The following is a 22,583-nucleotide window of genomic DNA, read 5'->3' as shown; positions in this document are numbered from 1 at the left end:
TTTCACCCATAGGCTGAAGTGTGAAAATGTGCATGGGGGGGGGGGGGTTGCACATTTTTGCACATGCGAATTTGCGCAGATGCGAATTTGTGCAAATTCGGCAACTATTAAAGAATCTGATTCCGTTGATGTGTTCCTGCAAAACACAGACAGAATGAATTTTACACACTGCATACATCCCTACCGTGCAGTGGGGAGGAACTGAATTGTGGCCGTGGTGCCAAGCGAGGAGGGTGTTTAACATCCTTTCCCCCTCCACCTGCCAACCAATTTTCCGATTTTAAATGTCTCTTGTGCACTTGCACACACACACTGCCGTTTGACCCACGTGCAAAGCCATACGGGTACCACAGGGGTGGGGTTTGAGTTGCTTCTAACTTTAGAATTCTAGTGGCCCCAGAGCGTGTTTGCTAAAGAATGCAAGAGTTGCTATTTGGAATGTATCTTGTCAGGTACAGTGTAAAAAAGTAGGAGAAGAGGTACAAAGTAAAACAAAAACAACCCCCCCCCCCAACAGTTGACTTTTTAAAAATGTGTGTGTTGGTGTGTGTATGTGTAGGTATGTGTGACTTTGCAAGCCTCCACTTGGTGTATGGAGAGCAGCCTGGCTTGTGTCCAGTGACTAGTTTGGTTGCTCCTCAAATTGGGCATTTGTTCAATGTCGCGAACGGCCCGCTTGCATTAAAGGGTTTATCTGCAGCAGGGAAAATGTGCTGAGGTCAGGCTGGTTGGTAATACAAAAACAAACTTCCTTAGCAAAAGGAATCTGCAAAGGGCTTTAAACAGCTGCCCTGGAAACCAGCTGGCCTTCCTGAGGCTGTAAAGGGAGCCCCAGGGCAAAGGTGGGATGAGGTGTGTTTGGCCAGGCGACATTTAACTTCTTTTTTTTGCAGCAGTTTTTGGGGACTTTGCTTTTCGTAAATGGATATCTAGGTTAGGAACGTGAGCTTGTCTCCCCGGTGTCTTGGCTTGGAGCTTAATATTTAATCAGGGCTGTGAAACAAAAACAAAATCCCAGGGAAGGCTCTGTACTTCTGCTGCTGCTGCTCCAAAGCAATACTGGTTGTCCAGTGGCTAGAACTTTCAACGCGCTCAGAGGCAAGCTTTCTGCATTGCAGATGCAGGGTGGGGGGACATAGCTCAATGGCAGGACCCATAAAGGGCATGTTTAAAGCCTCAGGACAATCTCTGGCTTCTTTTTTGTGCGGTTAACAATACATTAGAATACTTGACATTCCTATCTCATCTTTCTTCCAAGGAGTCCAAGCTGGTGTACATGGCTTCTCCCCACCCCCCACTATTTTATCTTCACAACAACCCTGTGAGGTAGATTAGACAAAGAGAGTGACTGGCCAAAGGTCACCCAGTGTGATTCATGGCTGAGTGAGGCTTTGAACCTTGATCTCCCCAGTCTACTCTGATCCTCTAACCACTGCACTACGCTGGTTCTCAAATACAAATACAAGTGGTGATGTTATTGCCAGGGCCGTGTTCTTCATCTTTAAAAATATTTAAAATCCTGCACCCAAGCAGCTCAAATGATTTATTAAGAAAATCCAAATTGTACAAATCTGTATCCATTCCGCCAATTTTCCTTCTGCTTTTCTTTAATTTTGCACCATTTTACTCTGGTTTTACTAGCAACGAGGAGGGGCAAAGATCTGTGCAGGGCACTGAACCCCCATCCCACCCCCACCCTCAGGCCACTGGAAACCATCTTCAGCACTCCTTCTGGCTCATGAGATTTCAGCTGCCATTTCCCACACGCTTCCAAGACTTTTGTACCCGCAAGGACTAGAAACCTGTGTTTGCACTAAATGAAAGCCGAGGTTCTCAGGAAGCTGAATTCTGTACCCTTTTCTGCGCTCTTGCCCTATCGTGATCTTCCTGCAGCCCCAGGCCTGGCGCCAACACTTGGTAAAAAAAAAGGTAAAGGTGTCCCCAGCCAGTCGTGTCCGACTCTAGGGTGCGGTGCTCATCCCCGTTTCTAAGCCGAAGAGCCAGCGCTGTCCGAAGATGCTTCCGTGGTCATGTGGCCGGCATGACTGAACACCGAGGTGCACGGAACGCTGTTACCTTTCCTGCTGAGGCGGTGCCTATTTATCTACTTGCAATTTCTTGCTTTCGAAGTGCTAGGTGGGCAGAAGCTGGGACTGAAGACGGGAGCTCACTCCGTCACGCGGCACTCGGGTCTCGAACTGCTGACCTGCCGACCTTCCAGTCTGCAGTTCAGCGTCTTAACCACTGAGCCACCGCGGCCCTGTGGTATGGTGGGGCAAATCCCTTGGGCCCACAGGGCCCAGTGTGGCTGATGCACATTTCTTCTAACTGTTAGAAAACTTTTATGGCCCAGTGCTTTAAAGAGGAGCACTGGGCCAGGCAGCCTCAGCTAGTGGTGTCATCCTTGTATCCAGTGCTTCTGAGCCTTGTGCCCGATGTACTCACTGGGGGCAAACTCCCCTCCCCAGGCCTTGGAGATGAGTAGCAGTAGCATGTGGGCTAAGGGAGTAGTGGGGGGCTGGCTGGAGCTGTGCTGCTCCCAGTGCAGCAGCGTGTCCCTATCAGGCCCTTGGTGAGCTTTGCGGGGGGGGGGGGTTCTCCAGGGAGATGATGGGAGGGTGCCAGCCTGCCATGCCCTCTTCCAGGATCCATATTTCCATTTCCCTCCCCACAGTCCCCCCACCCACTTGGCATTCTGCAGTCCCTGAGCATGCTTATAATCCCCACTCCCCTCTTTAGGGAATTTCCTAAAAATTTTTGTACTTCTGAAAGTTGGGGTGATACCTTGTGCATGGATAGCATTGTTTTGGCTACACTTGGAGAATGAGTTCGCAGTTAGTATACAGGATGATTGATGATACCTCAAGAGACATTCAGGGTGGCGGCTTTCCAGTTATGAAATTCTTTCCTCCTCGAGATTCACCAAAATCCCGAGACTTGGAGCTTCTGCACACGAGGTATTTATTGCGATTCCTTACTCACTGTTGTTTACAAGTTCTATAGACGAGGTCGTGGTCCTCCAGTTTTGCTTCTGTTTTTTAACAGCACTTTCCGGGGGGGCGGTTAGAGTGGGGAAAATGGGGCATTATTTCTGAAAGCAAAAGAAAAGACTCTATTTGTGTAACTGCAATATTCTGCTACAGCACAGCGTGACCTAGAGGCTATGTAGCAGAAAAGCAGGAAAGAAAAAGCTCTTTGTGTATTGCTTGGATCTCAATTCTGCGACGAAACTGAAAGTAGATACAGCGATTAATAGCCTCATGTAGACCAGCTTTGAATACCTTTCAGGAGCTCTGCAAGAGTGATCAATTTTGAACTTGCTTTCCGGGGTTGTGGTTAAACTGGCAGAAGGACTGGGATTTTTAAAGGTGCTTGAATGTTGATAGGATTCTGATCCATTTTCACGCTCCACCTCAAGGCTTCAGAATTGGGTGCGGGGAATCTGCGTGAGAAATACAAACCCCTGTGGGGGTTTTGGAAAGGGGCATTTTAGCAAGTGGACTGAAACTCGTAAAATGTTGCTCCTAAGCAAGTGGTTGTGTATGCCTTGCTGACCTTTCTTTAAAGACGTTAACCTTTGCAGTGTTTTTGAAATAGGCTCTTTTGACCTTGATAAGGGTGTGTGTGTGTGTTTGGTTTGGTTTTCTCAGGCGTGCAGATTAGTGGTCAGGATGTCCCTCAGGTGTCCTGCATTGGCTTTTGCAATTTCTTTCGTGGTAGAATGGCATGAGTAGTTTTCTCCCAGAGCTTATTCCCATGCGTGTCAGGAACAAATGGGCATGTAATTACTATCTTTTTGATGGTTTGAGCAACGTCTGAGAGTGAGGAGTGAGGGGAACCCCACAAATTCTTCTCAGGTGCTTCCCATGGGGTTGAATGGTAGCATTCCAACGTACAACATGTTCACAGCGAATGATTTGGAAGAGTTGCGTACAAGCTTGTTGAAGATCAGGCCAGCTTTTAAAAAAAACGACGCATACTCGCGGGCGGAATGGCTCTGTAAATTGCCTCTTATAGTATAGTATACCTTGACCAATGAAGACTCTAAATCAGGTGGTCCCCATGGACACCTTTCTAGGAGCCCGCCAAGGCGCCTTACCCCTCTGACTTCTTATTTTGATTTTTTTTAAATAACAAAATGTCTTACTGGCAGCTGGGATCGCTTCAAAGCAAAGTGAGGGCCTCCCACTGCTGCTGTCTTCTTTTCCCATGAATGCCTCTGCACCTCACGTGGGGCTCAGAGACGTTATTAGGAAATGAAGATGGCAGGTGACTGCAGCCCGATGCTTTCATCGGCACTGCGCCCATTTTGTGGTGGTGCCCAGGGCAGTTTCTCAAATCGCCAAATGTGCCTCGAGGCCCCAAAATGTTGCCATCTCCTGCCTGCTCTGAATCTTGGCATCACAGGCAGCTCAATGGTACGTATAGTGTTGGTTTTGGCCTCTGGACTGATGTTCTAACACTCGTGGGGGTGCTGAAATGTGATCAAAATGCAAGTTTGGGTGCTTCCAGATGGAGAGTTCCTCATGCTAGAAGGCATACAGCTCTTCCGTCTTTTCTTCCTTAACGGATTTTTTGCAGTAAGAAAAAAGATGAACTGGTGGGCAAAACTGGGAGGGTTATGAGGGGAAGATGTTGGCATTGTCTGATCCCCTGGTAGAATTCCATGAATTATACAGGGCAGTGGTGCCATACAAAGCCTTGTCTGGAAGTGCTCACTACGGGGACCATCACAGGTTCCAGTATGGTAACTCTGTGTGCTGCTTGCGAGTTAAGCAACATCCCTCTTCTCTAACACGCGCATGCCTCTTGCCTCTTGTAGCCATGAGTTGCCTACTGGGTGAGCTCTTTTTGCCCGATTTGCCTACCCTATTATTAGTCTCTCTTCTTGTGTGTCAGGACTTGTTAGGGCCAGCCAGGCAGGCTCCATCCCCCCAGAAGGCAAACCTGATCATGATTTGGAATGAGTTATCATGCAGGGCTTTTCTGCATGAGGCATTTATTGTGTGCTTGTCATGCCCTACTCACGGTTGTTTACAGGTTCTTTAGATGACGACGGGACCCTCTAGTTTAGCTTCTGTGTCTAACCAGCACTTTCGGTGAGCTTTTAGCCCAGGGAAAATGTGGCATTTAATTGTGCAAGTGACAGAAAGCACGATTTTCTCTCGTGTATTTCCGCTATTCTGCTATACCACAGTGTCACATATTGATTGATTGATTGATTGATTGATTGCATTTATATCCCGCCTTTTTTCCTCTTGCAAGGAACCCAAGGTGGCTTACATTATCCTCCTCCTCTCCATTTTATCCTCACAACAACAACCCTGTGAGGTAGGTTGGGCTGAGAGTCTGTGACTGGCCCAAAGTCACCCAGTGAGCTTTCGTGGCCGAGTGGGGATTAGAACCTGGACCTCCTGTCTCCCAGTCCAACACTCTCACCACTACACCACACTGGCCCTCTGGGATCCTCCACCTAGAGGTCCTGTAGTGGAAAAGCAGGAAAGGAAACGCTCCTCCTGTAGTGCTCGGATCTCAATTCTGCGATGAAACCGAAAGCAGATACAGCGGATTAACAGCCTCGTGTAGAAAAGCTGTCAATCTCAAGGAAAAAAACGCCAGCAACAATGGGTGCGGACAATCCTGAAATTGCTTTGTGTCCTTTTGTCTGCAACAGGCAAATGAGGTGACTGACAGTGCGTACATGGGCTCAGAGAGCACCTACAGTGAGTGTGAGACGTTCACGGATGAGGACACCAGCACGCTGGTCCACCATGAGATGCACGACGACGTAGAAACGGACAGCGCCATCGACTCGGCCGTGCCCTCAGAGTTCACGGATCCCATTGAGGAAGCGGAGAACGGGTAGGTGCTTCTCCCCTTGCTGATGGGTGTGTTCAAAGAAAGGCGGAGGGACTTGAATGAAAGCAGGGGTTTGTCCACTAAGTTTTCTTGGCTGGCCAGCCTTGGAAAGTGCAAAGGGAAAGGAAAGTGGCCCTTCCTTCCCTCCCAAGAATGTAAGGGCCCCGCTGGGTCAGGCCAGAAGCTGATCTGTTCCAGCACCCTGTTTCTCACAGTGGCCCACCAGATGCCTCTTGGGAAGCCCACAAGTAGGATGCGAGTGCAATCGCACCTTCGTGCTGCTGTTCTCCAGCAACTGCTATACGGAGGCATACTATATGCCTCTGATACTGGAGATAGTATATCATCATCAGGACTAGTAGCCGTTGCTAGCCTTCTCCTCCATGAATGTGTCTAACCCCCTTTTAAAGCCATCCAAGTTGGTGGCCCTCACTACATCTTGTGGCAGTGAGTTCCGTGGATCATAGTTTGATGAAGTACTTTCTTCCCCCCACCTTTTATTTCTTCTTTTTGCCCATGTATACCCACAGCTGGTGGCAGCTTAAAGCTGCAGTCAGATATGCTCCCTGTCTCTGGCAAAGGAATTACACTTGGAAAGGGCGACCCATGTGGTTTCCACCATCAAGAGGGTGGTCTTAGCACTAAAGGACTCCATTTATTTACTGGAAAGACTTAGGCGAAGGGTGGGCCAGTTGGCAACTGTCTGTGTCAGCCCGCAAGGTCTGGCTTGTGCGCTACCAGTTGCCTGCTGTTGTATTAGAGCAGGAGTGGGCAACTGTCAGGAGACTGGCGGGGGGGAGGAGACACAGCGCCCCCCCCCGAACTCACTGGGGACTGCACACCTCCCCCAGCATTGCTGAAAGTGCCCCTGCCACCAAATTTGCTGCAGTGTCAGAAACCCCCCTGCAAGTTTAGACACACATGTCTTATTTACAAGCAGAATCACACCCTGCAGCATCAGGATCTCTGCATGCCTTGTTTTCTTCCCAAACTACCAGGTTTTTTATCTCCAGGGGCAGCCCCCCCCCCCGCAGAAACAGCCAGGGGGCCACATGTGGGCCACGTGTTGCCCACCCTTGTACTAGCTTGCACTAATTTCCACAGGGCTAGGGAATCTTGTGCTACCTTTCTCTTTTTCGAAGAGTCGAGCAATCGGTCATGCTGGAAGCTTTTAAACTGACCTGTTCAGTATATAAATAGAAATATAAACAGTAACGGCGCCTTAGATCTCGTTCACATGTGATTGTGCCAATAGTTCCATTTCGATCAGATTTGCACAGGGGAACCTGCTAAGTGAAATCAGACTACTGGCCTCTGGAGCCCAGTTTTGGCTACTCAGCCAGGCATTGAACTTCTTTGCTTGCAAGACCTGTGCTCTGCTGTTGAGCTACAGCCCCCTTGATGTATCCGCTGTGGCTGGTAATGGCTCTCTGGCAAGAGTGACCCGAGACAGAAGCTGCGACTTCCTGCAGGGAGAGTGTGCACATTGCTACGGCCCGTTCTCACCGATTAATATTGGGCACCAGCTATCGTACGCATTAGTGGAATCTTCCCCAACCTGGAGCCCTCCAGATGTGCTGGAGTCCAACACATCTGGAGGGCAATAGATCGGGGGAGGCTACATTAGTTGAAAGGGAAGGTGCTGTTCAGATCCTCCACTTCGAGCACCAAAACTGCCTTTGAGCCTGATCGCTCTGCACGAGTGAGGAGGTGGAAGCCAGCCAGCTGTTGAGCTAATTTAGGTTAGGCAAAGCTTCTCTTCCTCCCTGCTTCCCAAACTTTCTCTTTTACTGCTTCTGACAGGGCCGGCCCTTTCATTCGGCAGAGTGAGGCAACCACCTCAGCTGCTAGGAGGCAGGAGTGGTCACCCCACAGCCATTCTACTCTCTTGGGAGGACAAAGCTGTGTGTGCCTCATGGTCTGTCCTATGTCCCCTAAACTAGCCGCTTCCCTCAGGTGTGCTGAAGGGCTTGATCCTGTTGCCAGTGTTGAAGTAAGGGTTCAAGTGCCAGTCCAGTTGGTTTCTGTACCTGGAATGGAAGGGGGTGCCGTCTTGTCCTTTGCTTCAGGCAGCAAAACGGCTTGGGTCGGCCTTGACTTCTAACCTCTGAGGGGGGCTTTCTTGGCCTCCCCCTCCCCAGGAACTGGAGAAGGCTCAGATTGCGAAGCGGGACTGAAGGAGTGTTTTGCTGCTGGAGGCCCTGCAGATTAAGAGGCGCGGTGGGGGGCGCAGAATGGGATTAGCCTGCCACCGCCTCTTTCTTTGCTGAAAAGAGCCGGGCTTGGCAATAGCTAATCCTCAGTCTGTAATCGGCTTCCGAGCTGCCAGGCCACCAGAGGCCTTTTTCTTGGAGAGAATTTGCCAGCATGCCAGCCTGTGTCCGTTCCGCCCGGCCTCCTGGGACCATGGCTCAATTCCTCACACTCTCCTGCCTGTAGGTACAAATGCCTTTTCTTGAGGGTGGGGTCCCTTAAGAAAGTCGAGATTGGGATGGGGGTGGGTGGGTTGAGTCTGCTTTTGACTTTCCCACATCTCCAGGCCTTGCAACAACCAGCAAGTGAACAGGGAAATGACATTCCTGCAGGGCTGAACCATCCAGTGTGTGCGTGCGCGATAGATGGTGAGTTAAGATGGGGAAAGAGGCCAAGCTACAGAAAGAGTGTAGAACCTCAGGCCCCTGACCAAATCCTGCCGGGGCTCCTGGCCTGGCCCTCTGGGGTTCCCTTCCCCTGCCTCCCCTCCCTTTTGCCCTGACCATCTATCATTTGGTGGTTTCCCAGGCTTTGTGCAGTATTTCCCCCATTCTCTCTCATAAGGCCAGGTTACTGGCAGTGAGAGCTTTCAGCTACAATATGCTGGTGTTTTGGGTCATCCTGGCCCCGCCCCCTTCACCTTTAGCCCCACCCACCCCTAGAGTGCAGCCCCTGAGGACTTCTACAAGATTGAATCTGGCCCTCTGCCTGAGAAAAGTTCATCCTCCCCGAACTGCAGCTTGAGTGTGTCCGGAGATGGCAGCTTCCCGTCCTCCCACTTGGGCACTGTGCTGCTCAGCCAGTGTCTGTACAGTGTGTTTTCTTTCCCCGCTCCCTGAGGGTCCCCCTTGCTTTGCTGCAAGAAGCCAGTGGGGTGTGGAGTGACTGGCAAGAACCACGCTGGGCTCAACACAGATCTTGTTTGCGGGCCCTGGAAACACCGAAATGGTGCTTGCAGTCATCGTGGTTAGAGCCACCTGGGGAAATCTTTTAATGTGGGCAAATGCCTAGGGACAGCCTTGTCTTTAAGGATTTGCCTGGTTGCTTATGCGCGAGCAGGAATTGAGTGCAGGTTTGTGAAGAGAATCCCATGCAGGCGAGTGGGCCGGCTGGCAGTGGAGTACTCCATGGCTCCTGCACTCCCAGCACAGAAATGTAGAATGGAATTCTCCACCCCTCCTCTACCACCTTATTAAATGTTTTGCAGGCTACCCACTTTTTGTGGGCTTATTTACAAGGCTGCCCAAAGCAGCCTTTTTATTTAGAGGTTTTATATGGGCTGCCTTTAAAAATAAAAATAACAGCAATATAAATAACAACAACTGAAGTGGCACTCCTGTGCCTTCAATGTCTGAATAATGGGCAGAAATCAACAGGTGAAGTGTTTCCCCTGGTGCAATGACAGATAAAACTTCACCTGTTGATTTCAGCCTGATTTTGCTGTTGTTGGAGACCTTTGGCAGGAGGCTCTCCCATGGGGCCAGGGCCTTGGTGCCTTCAACAGCTGCATAAAATGAGAACCAGTCTGTGGCATAGTAGACAGTGGTGGATTCGTGAGACCTGCTCAGCCACAAGACTCACATGGCTGCCTTGGGCATGGGTGTTGTAAGGACAAAGTGGTGTGATCCCACGCACGCCTCCCTTGAGCTCTTCAGAGGAAGTTTGGAATACTGATGTGATAAAGATGCAAAAATCAAAAGGAAGAGTTGTTTTCTTTTTCCTGGGGAGAAGACTGTAGTGATGGGAATCCTGTACCAATATTCATTGCTTTCTGTTTATGCTACTTTTTGAAAGAACAGAGCCTTTATCTACTAAAAAAAAGAAAAATTAACGTGGCTGACCTGGGTTTATAATGGTTACTGTGGGGCTTGCACGGGTCTTGGGAGAAGCAGAACCCAGCAAGCCCAGCTGATCTGCATGAACTGAGATGCCCTGATGATCCTGACCTTAGGTTGCCTGCCGCAAACCAAGGAAGCTATGCATTTGTGAGATGGTTTTAAGCATAACTCTTGGCTGCAGTAGAGAGAGTGTGGATGGACATGAAAGGGAAATATGGGGTCCTTCTTAACCCTTCCCCTTGCCTGCTGATTCTCCCCTGCTGATGTGTTTTATTATTTTATATTGTATATAGAATTAGTTTAGGGTGCTTTTAAAGGATGGAACACCTTAAGAGGAGTTAGTTCCCACCTCCAGCTGGACTGAGAGCCCAGAAGAACCCCATCTGCAGAGAGAAACTAGGAGCTGGGAAAGCATTTCCCAGGAGAACTGGCAGGTGTAGAAAGGATTCCTCCCTCATCTGCAGACCTCGTCCTGCACAAGTACCCTTACAGTTGTGAGAAGCGGCAGGTGCAGGTTTAGGAAACCCACGTCTGCTGGTATACGGTGCAGTTCTGCCCCCAAGCTTCCTTCTATCCGCACCAAGAAATGAGTCGGACTCGGAAGGAGAATTAGGGCCTCTTTTGTAACTGGCCTTGCTTTGACCTTGACATGGATTTTCCTCCTGGTACATGGGCTTGAACACTCCCCCCCCCCCGCACCTCTCTGGGCCTTCCTAGATTTTAATATCTGTTTTCTTTCCTCCAACCCCTTGGCCTTGACCACGTCCTTCCTCCTTGTACTTTTCTCTCTCTTTTTTTTTTTTTGCTGATGGTCAGATCTTCCGCTTGTTGACATCCAGAGATACCTGGTAATTTCTGCTTATATTAGCCCTGCCCAGCCTGGTGCCCCTCAGATGTGTTGGACTGCAATTCCCATCATTCCCAGCCACGGTGGCTGGGGATGATGGGGAGTTGCATTCCAACACATCTGAAGGGCACCAGGTTGTGGAGGCTTGGCTTTGATGCAATCCCCTGGATATTAATGGGTGAGGGATCCTTGCTAAAATAGGAACTCTCTCTTTCCCTTTCCATTTCATCAGCTTACCTAGTTGGAGCTTTTCTAGACCAAAAAAAAAAAGTTAAGAGGAAGCACTCTCTAAAATGTGCTGGCTGTACGGATGATTGTATATCCCCAAGAAAAGTTTGAGGGCAGCAATTGTTCAAATGCCCAGATCATTCTGTTATTTTATGATACAAATCAAATTGAGTGCCATTTGTGGAAAGCAACATGAGTCACGGAGCTCCTTAAAATATATACCGTAAACTTTAAATGGAGCAAATCCGCACAAGTAGCTCAGCTGAAATAAACAAGTTGCACAGATCGCAAAATGGAGCGACACGTGTCTCTCACGATTTGGAGAAATGCTTATCACTCTTTCATCTCTTCTGTTCTTTGGAGTGGTATCTGACTGTCCTTTACTGTTCTGTGCTCGTTGGGGCTTTTGCATCAGCACTTAGAGGGCTGGGGGATGTTGGAAACACAGCCTCACTCTTCATGTTTCCGGGAGGGTAGCGAGTCTGTTCTGTCTGTTAACACAAAGATAATACGTGCGTTTGCATCCCTAGGATTGCTGACAGCGCTCAGTTTCCTGTTTTTTCGAAATAGGGAAGGCTCTGTGCTGCGGTCTCATAGATTTGGGTTGAGAGGTGCAGGTTTTCTATTCCTGATCTGATTCAGAAAGTCTTTGGAAGAGGTTCTCCTCCACATCTGGAGCCCAGCTTCCCTCCTCAACATTTCTATAGCTCAGCCTCCCCCAGTGCGGTGCCCTCCAGATGGGTTGGACTGCAACTCCCACCATCCCCAGGCAGCATGGCCAGTGATGGGGGTTGTAGTCCAATGGAGAAAGCTGCCATAAGGACTTCACCTCCTTCACCCTTGCAACACCCCTGTAAGGCAGATGACCTTTTTATTTTTATTTTATTTTCAAGGCCGAGAACAGGGGCTTGTCCAAGACTCTGTAGTGACTTCTCAGTTGTGATGAGATGATGAACCGGCACCCAAATCTCCCGTTCCTACCCAGGGGGCTGCGTCCATGCAAGAGGCCTGCTTTTTGTTATGAAATGCCTGTGTACGTGAAAAAGCCAAGAGCCTGTGCCACTGACAAGTTATGGTGCTCAAAAGCCTGTTCCTGGATCCTTGACAGGATTAGGGAGCCCCGAGTGCAGTAACAGTTTAAAATCTGGGTTGGCCGTGGAGCTGAACATATTTCCTTCCTCTTGGTTCAAGGGCTGCTTTGCTTTGCTTTGCTTTGCTGTCTGTCCTATAGCCGCCTCCTTATTGGACGCACTTTTCCAAAACAAAATGTGAAACCCTCTGCGGCACCTTCTCTAGAGCCTGTACAAATGTGTGATAATTGGCAGTGCATCCAAGCTCTGCTGCTAGTAATGTCCCGCGGCTGTGTTCTATGCTACTTTGCACCCGACTCCAGTTGTTGGACTTCGGGGGGTTTAGTATGAAGCAAAGTAGATCCCTGCAGCGTGGAGTCTGCCCATCCCTGGTCTATTCTGGACTGGCAGTGGCTCCCCAGGGAACTCGGAGACAAGTCTTTCATGTGACCTGCTACCTGAGATCCTTTTAACTGGAGAGTCTGGGGGTTGAACCCAGACCTTCTGCATTTCCACAGGGGTCTGGTCCCTCTCCAGTTTTTGGGATGCTTCTTGAGCAAGACTTCAGAATGCATTCTGAGGCTTTGTCTCTCTTTGTTGGCCATCAGCAGAAGTGTGGAGCCAGTGCCCGGCTGTCCCTCATCGCAGGGTTCTTGTACCTTGGGTCCCATGTTACTCTGGACCGTGCATCCTGCCATGGTGGAGCTGTGGCACCCAAAGGTGCAGGCGACAGCCTGAACCCGGTCCTGTTGCGCCTGCTCTAGGGATATGTGTGTGGCGGCCTTCTGTTGGGAGCAGTGCGCGTGGCGACCGCCTTGGCCTCGTCCCCTGATGCCTTGATTCTTCCTTTCCTCCCACAGACCCCTCCCTCATGACCTGCCCTTGTCCTCGGATGTCAACGGCCATGCCATCGTCACCGTCATTAGCAGCGAGGAACACTTTGAGGACTACGGGGAAGGGAACGAGGCAGACCTCTTCTCGGACAGTTTGTGCAACGGAGAAAGTGGCTTCAGCAGTGCGTCTTTCCTTTCTCCCAGGTAAAAAAAATGGCAAGTCCGTGTGTCTGCATGGGGTTGGACTTCGAGCCTTTCCCAGCCGGATGGTGTCTGTGTGGGCTTGTAACCTATCCTGTCTTCTCCTCTGTCTTCTTCTGGGTTACTGTATCAGAGGTAACTCTGCAAGGCAACCACTGAGCAGTAGCCAGAGGGTCATCCAGCAGAGAAGCCTTTCCTAGCTTGGCACCCCCCCAGCTCTGTTGGACTACAACTCCCATCACCTCTAGCCAGCCATGGGGGTTGTAATCCAACACATCTTGAATGTGCCACGTTGTGGAAGGCTCCATTAGAGGCACGTAGAAACAGGACAGTTGAGTACCTCTATCGTACAGTGAGGGGACTGTGAACAGGGCTAAATGCAGCAAAACTCTTGTGCGTGCAACCCCGGACCCTGCAAGGTTTTCTTCTCAACTTCTTTCTCCAGGTGGCCAGTAGCTGTGGAGTTCAATCAAAGAGTGCATCTCAGGGCAAAGAGATGCCTCTTAGACTAAGGCTTTTATCATGCAATCACCCTGACTCCGCCACGGAATTTTGCAGAAAGTGGGGGTGGGGGTGGCCAGCCACCGCCACCTTCCATTCGTAACCCCTCCCGTGTTTTCCTACCGCTGCTTCCCTATTTTTTTCTAACCACAGAAAATACGTTAATGAGGGAAAGATGGAGTAGCTGCATGATGCGTTTGCATTGGTAGTGCTGTCTGTCTGAAGGTACCCTAAGGACCAGATGTCTGTCTGAAGGTACCCTGAAGACCAGATCTGTGCGGAGCCCAGTGTGCGGTGAGCAGTCCTGAGATTCCAACATGTATTCGAGTTGCAACTCAACATGCAACTTAATCCGCTTTTATCAGCGGTACCCTAACCTATGAAGTGTGGATTGAGCGATGGAGCGGATAACGTGATTGCTTCCACGGGTTCCTGGGTTGTACTTTATCTCGCTTTCTCAGCACTTCCGTTTGCTGTGAGAGCTGACTTGGTTCTGGGCTGCTTCCACCCACAGGCTCTTGCAGGCATCGAGTGGGCTTGTTTGGCACCGCGTGCTGCAGTCCTCCCCACCCCATTAGTGCTGCAAATGCAGTGGAATTGCAGTTGGCCAAACAGACAGGCTGCCCGAAACATTGACAGCTGTTAGGGACCAAGGGCATCCTACCTTCCCTGATGTCTGCTGAACAGAGTAAACCCCCTTTCTCTTGCATTTGTCACACAATCCGCAGAGAGGCCTGATTGTCATAACTCTTGCTTGTTTAGGGTATTTTCTGCCCTCACCCACAATCCCTCTAAATCAGGAATAGGCAAACTAGTGCCCTCCAGATGCTTTGGGCTGCAACTGTCGTAATTGCTGACCGTTGGCCATGCTGCTTGGGTTTTATGGGAGTTGTAGTCCAAAGCATCTGGAAGGTGCCGAGGGGATCTGATCTAGACCCCTGATGTAGACCTCGTTCTGCCTGGATTAAATGTGCATATGGCAAACAGGGCATCGTTGCCGGTGGCCAGGTGTGCCGGCAAGCAGCCGGCTGTTTTCTCTGCATGCACCAGTCTGACGCAAGCTCATTTTGATCATGTGCATAGGAACAAGGGATTTGACGGATCTGGATCAAACCAAAACATGGCCTGTGTGCATTGGCCGTGGGTTGGCACCAAACGTGGCGCTGCAAAATGCACGTGCATGAGGAGCTGGCTTGGCCCAGGGTTTTGTTGCTGATGGGGTGCTTGGATGCAGCTTGGACCGCGTCCTGTTTGTGTGGGCATTAGCAGGATGCTCGTCATGAGCCGATGGCACTAAATGAGTAGGAGAGAGAGGATTTTCCAGTTGTCAAGTGCTACCTTCTCAGTCGAGAAGGGTTTCCGGTTGCCCCGCAGGAGCAGAGATTTCATAGCTAGAACAGCCTTTCCCGGCCTTGTTCCCTCCAGAGCGGTCAGTTATGCATCAGCAAAATAAAGGACAAAGGAGGTGATTTGCCCAACTTTTGCATACGCTAATGTATATGTGTAGGTGCACATTTAGAAATAATTATTAGAATTTAAATAGAAACACAAGACATCTCACCATAATGTGGAAGACTGTGACCAGGTGACCTGTGTGCCTTGCTCAGTCTGCTGCCAGGTGCTAACTGTGGATGGGCAACTGCAAGGCCCCTGACTTCCTCCGGATGGCTCTATATATCGTTATGCCGGACTTGGACTGGCCAGCCGATCAAATTGAGGACGCCTTCAAATAGAGGACTGTCCTTTGTAGAAGTGGACACATGGCCATCGTAGTGTCAGGGTTGGATCGGAGCCCATAGAGCCCCAAAGCAGTTCTGATTCTGAGGAAGAGACAGAAACCGTGGGAGAGGAACCCGCGCGCTGTTCAGAGATGCTGCCGGAGGGAGAGCCCCTCCCTGCTCACACTCATGAGAGTGGTAGCAACCCTGGCAGGCAGGGGAAGGGACAACTGGAGCTTCGGGACACTAGGCACTGGCGCAGGAACAAACCGGAGATGGAGGGTGCCGAGAGGAGGCGCTCAACCGCTTGGCGCGACGTCAACAGCTGCGCCCCGCTGCCCCACGGGGAAGGGGTGGACTTTTGCCTCCTGGCCCTTAAGTTCAGAGGCTTCCCGCCTTTTCCCTCCATACGGAGACCAACTGTTTCACTAAGGCTAGAAACCCCTAGTAGGCAGCTCTCTTAAGTTTCCCTCATTAGGCTCATGCAATTAGCATCTGTAAGTGTCATTAGGGTGAATGGAAATAAAGCCTTGGAAAAGAGCCCTATTGTCTTCATGTTGATTCTGGCTATGTGAGGATTTCAGAAGGCAGCAAGGGCGCTCCTGACACATAGATGTGTTGGACTGCAACTCCCGCCATTCCCAGCTAGCGTTTGCGGGAGCACATTCCGATGGCCACAGGCACTCTTTTCAGATGTTTTTTCATACACCTGCATTTAAGAGAGAGCACGTGGAAAGGTGGTCATAGGAGAAAAGTTGGGAGATGAGGTATCCTCAAAGACAGGTGGTTGGAAGAAGGTCCCAGGGGCCACACTTGCTTTGGCAGCTGCTGTGTCTTTGAAACAAAAATGTCCCCATGGGGGCCCTGACCAAATTACTCCCTGCCTACACGCTCCACTCAGTCCCCCAGAGATCCTGATCCAGGTCACTCATTCCCTGCTGCTAGTAGCGAGGAAAGAGCCATCTACACCAGGATTGTTGGGGTGTGTGGGTATGGGTGCGTGCATATGTGTGGTCCCCGAGCCAGCATCATGTGCGGCCCTCGGGGCTGTGAAGGTTGTGCTCCCCCCCCTTTGTTTCGTTTCAAATTCAGATCAGGGAACTAATGTTCTCGGTTACTGAACTTGCATTATAAAGGTCAACGCATCTTGACTGGAACAGGCTCCGGCTCCTTCACGATCTGTGGAGCGGCGTGGCTTGAGCTTGGTGCCCCCTAGGCAGGGGCTGCCTCGTTCTGCCCATCCGAGGAGCCCCTCTTTGCTGCTGCAGTGCCGGCATACCTTGCACCCCGCAGCCGATGGCGGAAGGGCTGGGCTGGAGCTTCGAAGCCCCTCGTTTTTTAGATCTGGCAGCCGTGTCCAGTTCTAACAGTGGTGTGGTACATCAACAACGCCCTGACCACTACCCCATTTTTTGTGGAAGGAGTGCTTCCTTTGCGTGTGTGTTTTCTCTTGTTGTCTCCCTCCCCTCCCACCTAGTCCTGACTACAGCACTCTCCTTACTGAAGCAATATAACGGTTGTACCTTCCGCTGGACCACCATGTTAATTAATATATATAATTCTGGAAGAAAAGGAAGTCCTCTCTCTTCCCTTTTTTTGGCGGGGGGGTAATGCAGATTTTAGAAAGACCTGGGCTGCTTCCAGATGAGGCTTTTATCATGCAGTTGCCCCGCCTCAAGTACAACATTTTACCGGTGGGGATAGGAAGTCACCTTCCGTTTGTAACTCTTCTCTGTTTCCCTATCGTTTCTTTCCTTCTGGTTTTTTTTTTCCTGACCAGAAAAAAAAATCTATTAAGGTTGGGAAAAAAAGATGGAATAGATCAGCCTTCCTGAACCTGGAAGCCCTCCAGATGTGTTGGACTGTAAGTGCCAGCATTCTTCAGCCATGGCTGGCTGAGGGATAATGGGTGTTGTAGTCCAAACATCTGGAGGGCACCAGGTTCAGGAAGGCTGGAATTGGTCCTTTTCGATTGCTTTTGCTTAGAGCCCTTCTGCCTGGAAGCACCCCTGGTTTGAAATCAGTAGCTTAGTACACAAATTATTGTAAAATTATTTATTTATTTTATTGCATTTATATCCCGCCTTTTTTCTTCTTGCAAGGAACCCAAGGCGGCTTACATTCTCTTCTTCCTCCTCTCCATTTTTATCCTCACAACAACAACCTGTGAGGTAGGTTGGGCTGAGAGTCTGTGACTGGCCCAAAGTCACCCAGTGAGCTTCCATGGCCGAGTGGGGACTAGAACCCGGCTCCCAGTCCAGCACTCTCACCGCTACACCACGCTGGCTGTCTAATTTAATTATTAAATTAAATTATTATTATTATTATTATTATTAGAAATCATTGTAACAAATGAAGTGCCAAGTGCCCATCGAACTGGATGCCTCTGTATTTTGCATTGGCTTGTAACTCCCTCCTGTTCATCTCAGTGAGTGCTCAGCACCCCCCCCCCCGAAGACCTACGGACTCAGCAAGACAGTATGAATCATGGCCATGTAATTGACTTTCCTTCCAGGCATTTGTGAGTTTAACCCTGTTCCTGCCAGCTCAAGCCTCTGTGTTTGTGTGTGTGTTTTTATTTAACCTCTTGGTCGTGGTTTCCACTATCAACCTCTCCCTCCGATTAAACCTCGTGGCTTCCAGAAGTGTCTCAACCATGCGTGCATGCCTCAGGCAAACATGGAATCCTCACTGCCGATCTTTTCAGCACCAAAAATGGTTCCCACAGACACCTGCAACTATGCTGGTGTAATCAGAAGTAAAAGCTGGGTGCTTCTGCAGGTGGGGCTCGAGAGGCGGTGTCTGTCTTCTGCACGTAGGAAGCTGCCTTCTCCATGGTCAGGCGGTCTGTCTAGCTGACCCAGTGTTGCCTGTTCTTAACTGGCAGCAGCTCTCCGCTGGCAGAGGTCTTTCCCATTGCCTGCTGCCTTGCCCATTGAACTGGAGATGCCGGGGCCTGAAACAGGGGCCTACTGCGTGCAAAGCATCTGCTTTGAACCCTAAGCTTATGGCTCCCTCCCAGTTCCCTGCCCATGCTGTGGGTGGGTCCTTTATCCTCTGGGAAGATCGTTTTTGCTGCAATGGTGCAAGCAGAATCTGGGGCGCGTCTCTGCTCAGATTCCATCCTCTGGCTGCTCTTTCTCAGCCTTTGCACCCTCTCTGAACCTCCCAGATCCCTCTGAGGACAAGCTGGGACTAGCCTTGCCAGAAGAAAACTGGCAGTTTCCCAGGGCAGCGTTCGGATGGCCTTTGTGCATCTTGCTGTGTTCTAATTGTTTTATGTATCAGCTGCTCAAGGACCAGCAGGAAGCAAGGATAAGGTTATGGCCAGGATTGGCAGCTAGCAGGCCTGATTCCAAAGGGGCGTAGGCGCTCTCCCCCTGAAAGGTTTCCCACTGCCCCATTTGCCATCCTAGGTGGTGTTCAGTCACAGTACATAAAGCTCCTGTATTCCATGAACTAAATCAGGGGTGCAAAACATCAGGCCCGGGGGCCAAATCTGGCCCTCTGAGGTTCCCCAGATAGCCCCACCCCTTCCCCTGGCCCCACCCCTTCCCCCTAACTGCCAATCATTTGGTGATATCCTGGCTTTTATGCATTCTCCTGCCCCCCATTCTAAAAGGTTGAAATGCCTCCCTCTCTTAAGGCTTTCTTTCTGGTGGTAAGAACTTTAAGCTAAAATATGCTGGTATTTTTGACCCCACCCCCACTGGAATATGGCCTCTGAAAGCGTCTCTGAAATGGAATTTGGCCCTTGGGCTGCTGAAAGAGGATATGCACCCCGGACTAATTCCTTTCTCTCCTAATAAAGGGCTTTACCGACCTTTAGATTCTGCAAACTAGTTTTTGGGGAGTCACCCTTGATAGCTCGCATAGGCCAAGGGCAGCCTTCCTCCAGCCTGGTGCCCTCCAGATGTGTTGGACTACAGCTCCCAGCATCCCCACCCAGCACAGCCAGTGACATCCGTTGGCCTTAGTAGTATTCTGTATTGCGGGGCTGGGCAACTTGTAGGCCAAAACATCTGGAGGGGCCACAAATTGCTCGCCCCTGCTGTGTCGGAAGATGGCAGCAAGTCGCTTTCTTAAAATCCCAGGTAGATGGTTGGGTCTGACACTTGAATTGGTTCATGTCTTTCTCTAAAAAAACTCTCCAGCCTCAAAAACTGGCTGCTTGAGAGTGCATGTTCTTCTTTGAAACTTCTGGAACCCACAGATGGAACTGAGGCTTGGCCTGTACTGTTCTTTTTTTTAATAAAGAATGACACTTGTGATTTCTCTAGCACCAACCCACTTGCCGCGAAACTGCACAGCATGATCACTGACGAGGCGTTTGAGTTTTACTGTACCCAGTGCCACAAACAAATCAACCGCCTCGAGGATCTTTCTGCTCGCCTAAACGATCTTGAAATGAATAGGTAACTGGTCTTGCGCATGGCACTCTTCTTTTAAGTGCATGATGTATCTGTTCATGGGAAGGAAGGACTCCCCTTTTTTTTTGCCAAGCATGTGCGCTCGCTTTCTTCTACTGAAATTTAAAAACCAGTTTTGCACTGTGTACAAAAGAAGGGACTCAACCTGATGTGGTCTGTTGGCTAAGGCAGAGCTGCAAATTCAGCTGTCTCCAGTTTGAATCTAGTCTCTGCCTTCCCGACTAGTGGTCTTGGGCAAACCTCAACCCCTGTCATTCAAACCATTTGGGATCTGGGACATTTACCAAGGTGGCTGTTTTCACAAGCGATGCTTGCATTGGTTGACTATGCCTATGTATCACGTATTCGTCAATTATTTTTTCCCTTACTCTTACTTTCAAATCCACCATTGTCTTGCATGGGAAATGCCATCACCTTCCTCAGAGGGGGGAGCAGGAATGCGGTTTCTCGATAGCAAATGTGATCATGGACTCCTGCTAATGCACATCATGTTCATCTCTGAAAAAGAAGTGTTGAAGACAGAAGTTCATGTTGATAACATTGCTTGTGAAAACATCTTTAAACTCTCCCAAACCAGAAAATCCCCTTGATTATACTTAGGAGTGCAGCAAGAACGCTGCCAGTGGAAGTCCTTCCTTTTGTGTGTTTGTGTTTTCTGCTCTACGACGAGACCTCTTTGCATGCGCTGCTGTTGTGTGAAGCGAACCGATGGATTCCCACTCTGTGGCTTCTGATCTGGGTTGAGTTGATGAGATGGCGTGAGGAGGGGTTCTGCTGCTGGGTGGTGAATGAAATGGGGAGGCTCTGGTGTGGCCAGGACTCACGTCGTTCAGGAACTGAGCCTCGAGGAGAAAAAAGCGGCTTGATGAATTCAGGGCCCGTGGAGGGGCAGTGGGACTGGCTTGCTGGACAGAGATGGGTGGTGATCCTTGTAAGGCACGAGGCCAGGCACAGGCGTAGGGATGGCTTGGGGAAGGAGGGCATGGCGGTTGAGTTTGTGTGGAGGAGGGGATGACGGGAGCAAGGGAAGCGAAGTGTTCAGATAGCCTTCCTCCAACCTGGTGCCCTGCTGAGGTGTTGGACTGCAACTCCCATCATCCCCACTGATGGATGCAGTCCATCACTCTGGCTAAATCAGGGGTGCAAAACATTAGGCCCGAGGTGGGGACACTCTGCAGTCCAACACCTCGGCAGGGCACCAGGTTGGAGGAAGCCTGCTTTAGCAGCGCGAGAAGCTGCCTTGCAAAGCAATCCCATGCGTGGCTGCTCTAAGTTTCCTTGCTTTCAGTGGGGGAGGTTGGTAGTCCCTGGCGGTGTGTACAGCATCGCAGCCTTCCGTTGGGTCAGAGCATTGGTCTGCCTATCTCCTCAGTACTGTCTACGATGACTGGCAGTGGCTCTCCAGGGCTTGACGAGGGTCTTTCCCAGCCCTGCTGCTGGTGCTGTGTATGGACCTTGGGACTCCTTGCGTGTTGAGCACGTGCCCTGCTGCCAGGGCCGGCCCTACCATGAGGCGGCACCTCAGGCAGCTGGTTTGGGGTGCTGTGAAAGGGCAGTGTATTAGCCTTTCATTTTTGCTGCTGGGGAAGGGTAGAGGTAATTGTGGGCATTTCTGCCTTGGGTACTGTGCACCTTGGCCATAGGGAGTGGGGGGTACAGTAGCTGCTGCTCCTCAGGTAGCAAAGCCGCCCTGTCCACTACTGACAAACAGCCAGTTGGAGTCAACAATTTCCAGAAGGCTGCAGATTCCCCACCCCTGACGCAGAGAAACGGACAAGATTCGAAAATTAATACTTGCACAGATTTTTGGATCAAAAGGTGAAAACGGCCAAACATGATTTTGCAGTTCTTGCAACCAAAGCTGTCATTGTCAAGTAATTATTTTACTAAACCATCAGAGTGATGAAGTTGTCTTCAAGTCCTATGCCTCCTCTCTCTCTCTCTCTCTCTCTCTCTCTCTCTCTGTCAGTGTCTCACTTGCGCGTGCACGCACCCCTCCCCCAGTCAATTTGCTAAGGGCAACATCCAGTCTCCATGCATCTGGACTTGGGAGTAGCACCATCTTTATTCCTGACACCGTTGCCGGAGGCGATTCCTGCCCCAAAGAGAAATGTCTATGGTCAAAGCCAAGAGTAAGAAGCAGGCCAGGTTGGGACACGATCCGTGTATTACCTTTTGACCTTAATGGTGTGCCTGAGAGACCCAGGAATACGAAGCTCAGTTGGGAGCCTTTCCTTCCCATATCCAAAAAAAGGAGATAATGTTCACATCGACACAGGGCTGGGTCATATGGTTTGCATGGTGCCCCCAAAGTGCCCCCAGTGAGTAACTGGCGTGGCAGGTGTATCGATAAGTTGGGATCTCTTTCTCTCTCTCTGCAAGACAGAGGCCACCACTGGGGAGCAACACATTTTCCAGCCATCGCTGGAATTTTAGCACCTTCCCGTCCTCAGCGTCTCCCTCCCCGCTTTTTTTTTTCGTAAGGGCCACTTCACACATTGCGCATGGCAAAGACATTTTGCTTCCAGGCGTACCTGCCGACAGGGAGCTGTGGCCAGTCCTGGCTGCTTGTACGTTTATGATCTGCATGTTGTTAAAATGATGCGTAGCCTTACGTACCGTTACTCTGCATATGCCAATGCCTCTCCATCAGTTGGAACTCAGATTGTGAACTCTGGGCAGGAAGGGACCGGTCTGTTTCGCATGTGTGTCTCTGTGAAACACTGTATACATTGAGGGTACTACGTGGTAAAAACACACAAAACCCCACTTTAATCAGTTCTGTGGACCTTCAGATGCTGGAAC

At 50.2% G+C, this 22,583-nt stretch overlaps 1 protein-coding gene across 1 annotated transcript in view; it reads left to right on the top strand.

Annotated features, from left to right (window-relative positions):
• Positions 1-22,583, top strand: part of RAB11FIP3 (RAB11 family interacting protein 3) — a 138,121-nt gene that overhangs the window by 93,054 nt on the left and 22,484 nt on the right. The window contains exons 4-5 of the mRNA XM_084818787.1: positions 5,675-5,862; positions 12,956-13,132. Coding sequence (XP_084674913.1) covers positions 5,675-5,862; positions 12,956-13,132 — 365 coding nt within the window. The remainder of the gene's footprint in view (positions 1-5,674; positions 5,863-12,955; positions 13,133-22,583) is intronic.

This window comes from Heloderma suspectum, chromosome 12 (genome assembly GCF_057233095.1).
Source record: "Heloderma suspectum isolate Gila_16-S chromosome 12, 16-S_ref, whole genome shotgun sequence".
Classification (NCBI taxonomy): Eukaryota; Metazoa; Chordata; class Lepidosauria; order Squamata; family Helodermatidae; genus Heloderma; species Heloderma suspectum.
This window is presented reverse-complemented; position numbering and strand designations above follow the sequence as displayed.